At 36.6% G+C, this 10,933-nt stretch overlaps 1 protein-coding gene across 1 annotated transcript; it reads left to right on the top strand.

Moving 5' to 3' along the window:
* The first annotated feature begins 3,269 nt into the window (after positions 1-3,269).
* LOC147868958 (uncharacterized) lies at positions 3,270-6,551 on the top strand. The gene is made up of 4 exons (XM_087325207.1): positions 3,270-3,516; positions 5,712-5,775; positions 5,860-5,964; positions 6,362-6,551. The coding sequence occupies exons 1-4, from the start codon at positions 3,346-3,348 to the stop codon at positions 6,400-6,402; spliced, it is 381 nt and encodes a 126-aa protein (XP_087181333.1). The 5' UTR covers positions 3,270-3,345; the 3' UTR covers positions 6,403-6,551.
* Positions 6,552-10,933: the final 4,382 nt, after the last annotated feature.

Below are 10,933 nucleotides of genomic sequence, written 5' to 3'. Positions count from 1 at the left end.
ATACAAAAGAAGATAATCTCTCTCCTAATTCTGTCACATTTGCAAGGTATGGCCAGATGAGAAGAAATGGAGTTTTAGCAAATCCGGTTGGAAATGCTTGTAGTCATACAACCATGGTAGATAAAGGTCAAACATATTGTGAAGCCATGGTGATGAACGTTTATTTGTATGCTGATCAGCATGCGAGAATGGAAGAAGATGGAGGAACATTGGGTCTTAGCCAATGATCACATAGGATGGGAAGAAGAGTCATGTATGTGTGTCCACCATTCTTTGTAGTCTTCTACTTTGAGTCTTCGAGTTTTTTATTGGCCTATCATGGCCACAACTTTTACGATGTTGTTAGACTAATCATTTTCTCATGTATGAAGAATTTATACTAATGAAGAATATTGTTTTGGAAAAAAAAAACGTGGAGCCAAGTATGATGTCAACCTAGGATTTGCCATGCCACTTCTCTCTTTTGGTGTTCTCATTCTCTCTACATACACATACATATGGACATCTAAAACCTCATAATGATTTCATCTAGATACACCAGATAGTTTGAACCTATCCTACATGGGTTTTGGGGACATTGTAGATGGTGCCAAGCCAAGTATCGAGGTCAACTACTAGTGAATGTTGCAACCGAAGATGTTCTGGCACACATCAATATGGAGCCAAGTATGGTGTCAACCTAGGATTTGCTATGCTTGCTTCTCTCTTTTGGTGTTCTCACTCTCTCTACACATACATACATACATACATACATACATACCAACGTGTCTATCCACTACCAAATCATAAATAGGCATGACAAGGGAATCGAGGCCCCGGATAGTGCGGGTCGCTCATCTGAGGGCGTGTGCGATGTGCACCATTCGATTTGGATTAAAAAAACACACGAATAAAAAAGTTGTCAGAGGTCACCCAACTATAACATTTCGGTCGCCCAACCACTATTCAGTCTCCCAACCTACCTAATGTGGTCGCCCATCCATGTGTCTTCTCCCAACCAAGTTTGGTCGCCCAACTGACAAAGCAGGTTGCCCAACCTAATGTATAAAACCTTGGAACTTACCATTTTCTCACATTTTTAAACGAGATTGTCAAGGTTTTTTGCCAGGAAAGAGGTTTTCAACTAGACAGCCATCAACTACGTGCATTCGCCACATCTGCCATCGCCAATTGCTTAACTCCAAGGTATGTATCTTACTTGTTTCTACATTTCTTTTTGGTGTAAATCATATTTTTCATGAAAATGGTTCTGAAATAGGACAAGGTGTGCTTGATTTCTTTTGCTTGATTTAGGGTTTAGCTTTTGCTTTATTTTAGATTTTCGATTTTTGCTTTTGCTTGATTAAAGATAATATTAGGTGTGCTTGATTATTGATTTCAAAAAATGTTTGATTTAGGGTTTAGGTTTTTGGTTGATTTATTATTATTATTTTTGCTTGATTTAGGGTTCAGGTTTTGCTTGATTATTTCTTCAACATCCGAAAGCTGAAGGTTAGGGTTGTTTCGAAGTTCAACTCCACTCATGTTGAACTCCGACATATCAACGAGGCAGAGTTCGTGGCGAGATTTATGGAGCAAGAGATGGTGATCTATGACTCCAAAAAGGATGAACAGATGGAAATGTTGAAGAAGAATATTGCATCTGGATTGGATTCTTATGTAAGTATGAACCTTTCATGCTTTTTTAGTGTTGGAGGGTCAAGTCTTTGGATTAGGTCATAACATGTGTCTATTCGATGTGGAACAATGTAAAAAGGTGGGCATATCCACTGAATGTCACATTCTATCCGTGACACCAAAGAGTGTGGTGTGTCAACTGATACACAAGAGGCACAACACCCATCCGATGTCTCCACACCACCTAGACGGAGATGACCCCAAATGCAAGTTAGACGAAAGGAGGCGGAGTCGGTGATAGATGTTGTCCCATTAACACCATATATAGATGACACAACCGAATGTAGCCATGGTAAATATTGGAATCGCCAAGCCCATCAGATCATGGATCCAAACACCGAACAAACAGTTTACTAGGTTTTTGATTTGTGGAATACAATTTGTAAACTTTTAGATTTAAGGGTGGCTCGAGTCAAATTGCATCCAAAGACCACACCATTGTGTTGGACGGTCAACATCACGTAATGCACAACCCAACTTAGCCAAATGGTTGGGATTGTGGCTTTTACGTGATGCAGACTATAGAGATGTTGGTCGAGGAGTTTTTACGAGGATGGATATCTTAGAATTTTGTAAGTGTGATTGCAAATGGATGTCTCAGGTGGATTTTGTAAATTTTGTTCTTATATGTATTTGGTATAGGGCACGAGATGTGGTTTACCAAATATGACGTGGATTCCCTTTGGATTCAAGTTGTAGGATGGGCACGAAGGGTATTGGGATTTCTAGTTGCGCAAGGTGGGCAGATTTTGTAAATTTTGTATATGGTGGATTTTGTAAATATGGCCTTATATTTTGTATATGATGGAATCCGATTTCTATATGGTGAAAATGCCACACATTGTACATTGAATAGCCTTAATAATGGAATATCTACCCATTTTCAATTCAAGTGTTGGTTCAAAAAAGGATTGATTCTCACGTTTTTGATGTCAAGTAGTACTCAAGTTGTGGTTGAATCTCAAGTTTTTGATGTCAAGTTGTACTCTAGTTGCGGTTGGATCTTAACTTTTTGTTATTTATACCAGGTTTTTGATCCGACGTATCCGTGATTTAGAAAATGAAAATAGTTTATCTGAAGTTCTTGTTGGATCTCAAGTGTGAGCGATTCAGAGAATTTTGTTGTCGGTCTTGAATTTTTTTATCTCAAGTCCATGATTCATTGCATACAATTTTGTTCAACCTATTAATCAGGTCACCCAACCTATTACTCACTTGACCCAGCCTATAATCAAGTCGCCCAACCTATTTTAATCAGGTCATCCAACTTGCAACGATCAGAGTTGGGCGACCTCTAATAACTTCTTCTTTTTCCAGGCGTTCTTTTTTATCTAAATTGAACAGTGCAAATCACATTCACTCTCAGTTGAGCAACCTACATTGTTTGTGGGCCGTGATTCCCTTGCCACCGCTATTTATGATTCGATAGCGGATAGACACGAGCCATACATACATATATACATACATACATACATACATACATACATCTACATACATACCTACATACATACATACATACATACATACATACATACATACATACATATGGACATCTAAAGTATTACTCCTTTCTTTCTACACCCCCTTGGCCTTCACTCAGAGACAGAGACAGAGCTACAGAGCTAAACCCATACATATTAGGGTTTCCTGGTCGTCGCCCCTCGCGCCATGAACAAGTTCAATCAAGCCCGTCGTAGTCTGCTCCAGGACAGACGCGCTAAACGAGCCAGCCATCGCCGCCTCAGGTCCGGTAACAACTCCCTCAAGCTCCCTCTCAATCCCCCGAACCTCGCCATCTCTGGCAAGCGGCAGAGAAAGGCTCTGAAGAAGTGGCGGCGGGTATGCTCTTCTTCTTCTCTTCTGAAAGCTCTTCTTTCTTTCTGCAAATTAGTGTTTGTTGTTGTTCTCCTTGTTCTTCTTGAGATTGCCCTCCTCCCCCTGTAGGTACCCGTTTTTGTTTCTATTTTGTTGCATTCTTTCCTTTTGAGGTCGAGCTCTAATAAATGATCATTTAGAAAAGAAGCCTGGTATATTCTTCTCCATCTCTTGTACAGTTTTTGCTCGCATTTGCTGTAGGTATGCATTACTACATTCTTTGTTCTTTCTAGTACAGTGTTCATTCTACTACGTTTCGATCCTGGGGATGCCATGACTTATTGATTGTTTCTTCTTTTACTGTTCTTCATCTGCTTTGTGAAAGTTCCGTTGCATGAGCTGAACTTAGCTGAGGTTCTGCAACTCTTGAGTTGAATAGCTGGAAATGGAGCAATGGTTTAGAGTACTAAGAGGTACTCATAACATTAAATGTTGCGACTTTAGAGCTCATTCTGGATGAACGGTAGAAGATACAACAAATCTTCATCTATGCTTTGGAATTGGTGACTAGAGTCGATACTATGACTTCATATATTTCAACAATACAGTTCATTGTTGATGACCGATAGAGTGACCTTTGTCATGCGAACATGACTATAGTCTATAACTAATAGATATAGCCAATGATGTAGACAAGTCGATATCACTACGATATTATTGAGAGGGGGCTTGCTATATAGGTCCCTCAGTTCAGATTCCAGCTGGGAATTTCATCTATTTCATACTACAACATCTTGTCCATGCTATGCATGAACTGAGTGAACAAAGGTATACTCACTGAGATATATGTGGTTATGTGGGATGCACTTCAGAAACTTTGGAAAACCAAAATGACCATTCCATGTTATGATCAGAAGGACAAGGGAATAAAGTAAGGAATAATAAAAGGGAATAAAACTCATTAATATCTCATATTATGTTGAAAACAGATATTTTAATGTTTTTTTGCGTTTTTATTATTCCTTAGTCGGCCTCGTTTACTCACCCGAGCTTTGGAAGGAGATTTGGTATCTTCATCCATCCAGAGTACCAACACCTGAACATCTGTATCTTGGTATGCCTCACAATGGACAAAGATAAGGCCAACCATTACTACACTCAAAGTTGTATGATAAAGGGCTCACCCTGAAAGGTTTTTTGCTCCCTTCCCAAATTGTCTCATAAGTGTGGCAGATTACAGATGATGAAAAGCCCATTTGATACTTTGGCATGCATTGTATCGCGTAACTTATTTTATCATCTCTTACACACATTGTCCTATGTTTACTTAATTTGGAAGCCCAAAATAATTTAATCTTATAAAGAAGTATTTATTGACTGTGACTGGGAATGATGATATAAGCCATGCATGCTAGGCATGACGGAATAACTAAGTTTCTGGATGGTCAAGCAAGAGGCACTTGAATTTAGAGATTAGCAACGGTTTTAGCCAAAACGGAACCATCAAAGCATGGGTTAACAGCTTAAATAATTTTCACTTGTTTCAGTTTAAGCTCCAAAACTAGAAAACTCTTTACTCAGTTTGGGAGGATTAATTGCTCAGTTTGGTTCTTTTTTAATTTGTTTTGATTTTAATGGTTTACAGTTTATGAAGCTGGAAACTGCAGTTTAATCATCTTAATTCCAAGCACGTGTTGGCTTAACGGCATAAATGGCTAATAATTTGTTATTTTTATAATATAAATTGACATGAAAATTATGAACCACAACATATTTTAAAGCTGATGATTTTCAATATTCCTTGTTAGCAAATATTTTGCTGAAACAGTTCTTCTCAATCTTTTTAATTGATTTGAGTTTTAGATTCCCTAACTGTTACCGTTTGCTACTTGCACTCATGTCGCATATGTTCTTTGACACATTTGGTTTGTTTTTCAAGCTTCTTTTATTGTACAGTAAAGGCAAAAACACTAAAATATTCCCGACTTATCATATAGCTACCAAAGTACCCCTAAATTTTCAAGGTTGCCTGAACCCTCTATTGTACAAAATCTACTACTACAGAAGGATATTCTGGTCAATATTTTTAAAATCTAGGGGGTTTGGGCCTTTTGGCCCTATGAAACCCTTATGACTAGTATGTGAGCTTTATTTCCCATAAAAATGATTTCTCTCTTTATATGATCTCTGCTTAAAGTTGGATCTATGTTTTGCAACAGGCTCAAAAAGATGCCTTGGAGAGTGGTTTGGTGAGTATGCAGGATATTGAAATGATGGCAGCAGGTATGATGAACTAAAACTTCTCTTCAAATGGTATGGAAGTTCATAAAGCAATAATGAACTTATGTTGTAAGTTCTCCTTTCCAGATAATGAACCGGAAGCTCGATCTCATGGTGATGTGGAGAAGCAAGCTATGCGGATATCAGTAAAGAAAAGGGCAAAGCTGATGCTCAAGAAGTCTAAGAAACAAGGTATTATGATGTGTTAATTAGATTCATATGGGAATTGGAATTGTCTCAAGGAAAAGACCCAAAGTACTTGAGATTTTCTTTATTATCCCAAATGCTTTCATACCGCCCCCAGAAGATATAGTAAATTTATCCTCTTCTTCTTATTGAGAAATTATTTCTTCAACTCATCCTCTATTTCTCAATAAGGAGAAGAGAACAAATTTACTATTATCTTCTGGAGGGGGGGGGGGGGATGATGACTTAGTGACATTTGTGGAAATAAAGCAAAGGCCAGCGATATTTCAAAGTTATTTTCCTCCTGTTAGTTTGACTTGTGCCAAAAGGATAGAAAATGTGAGGTAAATCTTTTGCCCATTTCATTGAAATCCAATTAAACTATGCAATTTATGCTTTACAGATGTCCAAATAATCTCAAATGAAGATGTCTCAATGCAGTGAATCCTATTCTCAAGATGCTTTTGCTCCTAAGGAATGATTGAAATTTTGAATTTTACACATTCTTAATGACTACTTTATCTTTGAAATTTATCACTTTGAATGTGAGCTGTGTTCATCCAAACCTGAAATTTACTTTTCCATTATTAGCATTGCCATCTCCATTGGAATCTTGTGAAATTATGGATATGCTTATGTTTATTCAATACTGCCCATGTAAGTCCTTGTATGATTCACTGCCCCTTAGAATTGAGGAAAGAATTTACTAATGATCTTTTACTAATTCCTGTCCCAAATTATGGATGTATTTATGTTGATGTGATATTGTACACAAACAGAGTTTCTATTGCTCCTAAGAATCGAGGAAAGAATTTATAAATAACTTTTACAAGTTTTTGTAGTCCCAAATATTCTTGATGTGATATTTGTTTCATATGTTATAACTTATGAGCCTTTATCTCGTGTTTTTCTTCCTTTCTAAACTAAGTTAAGATAGGCAACTTCCCTTCTTTTGTACCTTGGGGTTGAAAATTTTCCCTTGATAAAAGTTGTCCTTGCAATGCCTAGAAATAGCACTCATCATGTTCTAATATATAGCATGCAAACTTTTTTTTTACATGGTCATGATGTTAAACATGGCATGTCTAACCATGATAGCATGGTCATAAGCCTCTACCCACATATTAAAATGCCATTTTATATAGTCCATTATGCAAATGCTTGATGTTATTAGTTTTTATCCAAGTGTACAATTATTCATCACTTCTCCATATGATCATTATCTTAGGATCTTCAAACTTTATTGGTTTTGAAATGTGACCTTTGAAATAATATGAAGATGATTACATTTTCCATTGGTCATAAAAATGTGAGTTGTTGGATTGAACCATAAAGTTCCATATAATTTGTTTCTACCCTGGCCAAAGTTTGTATCCCACACATTATATATTTGTGGATCAGAAAACCTTTACCAAGAGTCATGAATCATGAGATGAGCCATAACTCTTTTCTTACCTTCTAACCAAAACAATTGTGAATACCAATTTGTACTCCATTTTTGGGACCACAAATAAATTTTTTTTGTGGCTTATAGGAGCTCTACTGGAATTCATAGCCATAATACCTTCCTTACACCTTGGCCAATAGCTAAACCCTCAGATTTAAGTGGTGTCACCATGTTGGGTGGGAATTTACTTTGATATCTCATTCCTTTCATATGAAAAGATGTTTGCTTTGGTTTTCAATGATATGACCATCTTTATTGTTACAATATTTGTGCACAAGTGACACAATATGGAAAACAAACTACCTTCAATCTCTCCAACTATCCACCTTCCTCAAAGCAACAGTTTTGTTTTAAGGAGCATAATTTGAAAAGCTTTTGAGGTTGAGAAACTTGTTTTTTTAGCATTGTTTGATAACCCAATATCTAATTATCATATTTATAGCTACCCGTAGGTCTATTACATTTATTACTTTGTGGTTGATATTATTGTGTTTGTAAGTAAGAGAGGACTATTCCATTTTTGCTCAAAATAATTCTGCTATTTTGGGAAACATTGGTTAGGTTTTTTGATTTTACAAATGAATAAAGTGCATATTGTGATGTTTCTACACAAAAAAATCACACACGGAGATATGTACATGCAATAACTTCTTTATGGTTTATCTTAATTTTGCGATGTCACATAGCTAAACATAATAGCTTTTTCCTTCCGCAAAGTGCCTAAAATTTAGAACTTCCGTTTAAGTAGAAGATCAGGTGTATTTTTCATTGAAATATTTGGTTATATGTTTAATCTTAAACTTTTTGCAAGTCTAATTTAACATTATAAGTGTAGTGACTATTCACAACTATTTCAAGTACGCATTCAATTGCCATACCATTATAGCTCTTGTAGTACTACAATGAGATTTGAAGTCGTAATCCTAGATGGGAAATATCTATCTAATTCTAATAATTGGCATTTTTTGGGTTAGTTGTACCTTGAGACATTAATAACCAAGCGTTGTTACATATTAGATTTGAGAAACCCAAACTAGAATTGAGGTTGATGAATATCCTCGACAATTTCATACTTTTGCTCAGCTACCATTATTAAGCAACGGATTGTTTGTGTTGTTTTGTTCCACGCAACCCACATTAGGACCCAACTCAAATGCAATCATACTTGAATAACATTTTCATACTTCAATGTGTCTCATGCACTTGATGAATGGATAATCTAATGGAATGTATTTAAGTACAGACACACATTACATTGTCAACATTTTGATACATCTCATATGCTTGATGAAATTTTTTTGTTTGATGGAATACAAAGTTTTTTGGAATACATCATATTACATGTGACTAACATCTCCTTACATTCAAGGTGAAATTATGACCCAATTCAAAGAAGTTGCATATGGTTCTATCCAAAACATCTTGCTGAAACTATGGCAATGACCAACAAACCTTAATTGTAAGCATTGTTGTTGTTTGTAGTAGTAGAGAAGTATGGGTGGATGAACAATTCCGCTACAAATATAGCATGCTTTCATTAGTGTGCCTACATTGTGTGCTTGTGGCAAGTAATATTATCCAATCTTGATCAATTTGTTCTCAAGTATAATACTCTAAGCAAACACCTCGCCAAGAAGACATGCTCCTTGCTAAACAAACTCTTCCATATTCATATTAACTCAATTTTCCACCAAGTCAATGGTTTTCATATATTGCATATGGCATTTCTATCCATATCCACCCATGGTTCTTGATGTAGGCCATCCTAGATTTTACAAGTTGCCATGGACAAGAAGGGTAATCTTATATTCGAGAAATTCTATGAGAACACATACCCATTAATTACAAGATAACAAATTATGCAGGTTGAGCCCTTATCCAAAGACTCTAAATATCCATAAGTTGTTCTTATCTATATATAGCATAATCATCATATCCACTTTGTACTTGCATCATATAAATAGAGTTTACTTAATCTAGTCTCTATTCTAAGAATTGTATATTTGATGGCATTCAAAATCTAGACTAAGTATAATAAAAAGTAAAGTGACTTAAAAAATCTATACAAAATGTGGGCAATTTTTTAAAATATTCATGATCTCGCTTTATCATATTATGATTGGGTGAACATTCTTTTTGTTTTTTAATTGTAATTAGCTTACCCTAGTGGTAAGTTGTTACACTATAAGCACTACATCTTGGGTTCAAAACCCAAATTTTCTCTTCACTCTATTACTTCATACATATCTCTTAATTCAGTAGACAAAACTCCGGAACGTAGGTGTTGAACCCATGACCTCCTAGTCTCCATTGGGCAACCTTACTAATTGAGCTACATCCACCTCGGGTCGAAACCCAAATTTTCTCACCTCTCTATTAGTTCATACATATCTCTTAATTCATTAGATGACACTTTGGAACGTATGGGTTGAAACCATGACATACTAGTCGCCATTGGGCAACCTTACTAACTAAGCTACATCCATTTGGGCAAAACTCTCTCACACAAACACACACACACACACTTTTTGGTTTTTGATATGGGACTAAAGGGCTTCTATCTCACTATGTGAAGTAACTTGATATTACCCGGACTCACCCTAATGATACGTTTACTAACTCTTTTTGTCATGGTTTTTTCTAAATTTGAAAGAGAGGGATGTATACTACGGCCTACTCAATAGGTCAAGTCTCTCAATGAAGTCTGGAAGCTGCAACCATGAAATTTGAACCCCAATCCATGGTTGATAAAATTAAACACGTGGTTTAACATTACTTTTCCTCATATTTGTTTAAAATAAGAATTAGAGAGAGAGAGAGAGAGAGAGAGATTATATTATCGTATTCGGAGGTCAAATATGACCTATGAGACCAAAAATATTACATTTCACATGATACGTGTGAAGGTGAGTAGCGACTCTCGATGTTCAAGAACTTTACCAATGAATGTTGCAATCGAGAGTGCACATCGTGGCTGTGAGAGAAATTCATGCAAGGATTGGGCTCAATCAAAGAGATGTGGAAAGCACGATCGAATATGATCAAAGGCAAAGCATTGTATCAAAGTGTGATACTCAGACTCTCGAACTTGTTTAGGGAAAAGTGGGCATAGTCAGCCACTCTCATCACTTGTGCCCCGACGCCCCGTCTCACATCTCAATGCGTACGAGCTAAGTCTCATGGAAGCAATGGTTCGAATGGCAAATATCAGGATGGGCTCTAACATGTATCGATGTGTACGGTTTCCCCGTTCCGCGAAGAATATGGTTTTGTAGTTAGGTGCAACATTTGTAGTATAATGTGTGAAGCATGAGCCACCACATTTGTCCCATGTCATGATACATTGGCGTTGCAAAAAGGCCTCATTTACAGAGGAATCTAGTGACGCATCATGAAGCAAGTGTCTTGCATCCCATCTACCAAACCATTTTTCTAAATCTTCCATCCAACCAGAACACAAAATTTTGCTTTTATGCGTCTTTTGGATCTTTTTGCTTGCTTCCCATGCAAATCTAGGAAGTTGATGTG

Source organism: Azolla caroliniana, unplaced genomic scaffold (genome assembly GCF_043228905.1).
Source record: "Azolla caroliniana isolate FFs.n. ecotype wild unplaced genomic scaffold, voAzoCaro1.0.p SCAF_1, whole genome shotgun sequence".
Taxonomy (NCBI): Eukaryota; Viridiplantae; Streptophyta; class Polypodiopsida; order Salviniales; family Salviniaceae; genus Azolla; species Azolla caroliniana.
This window is presented reverse-complemented; position numbering and strand designations above follow the sequence as displayed.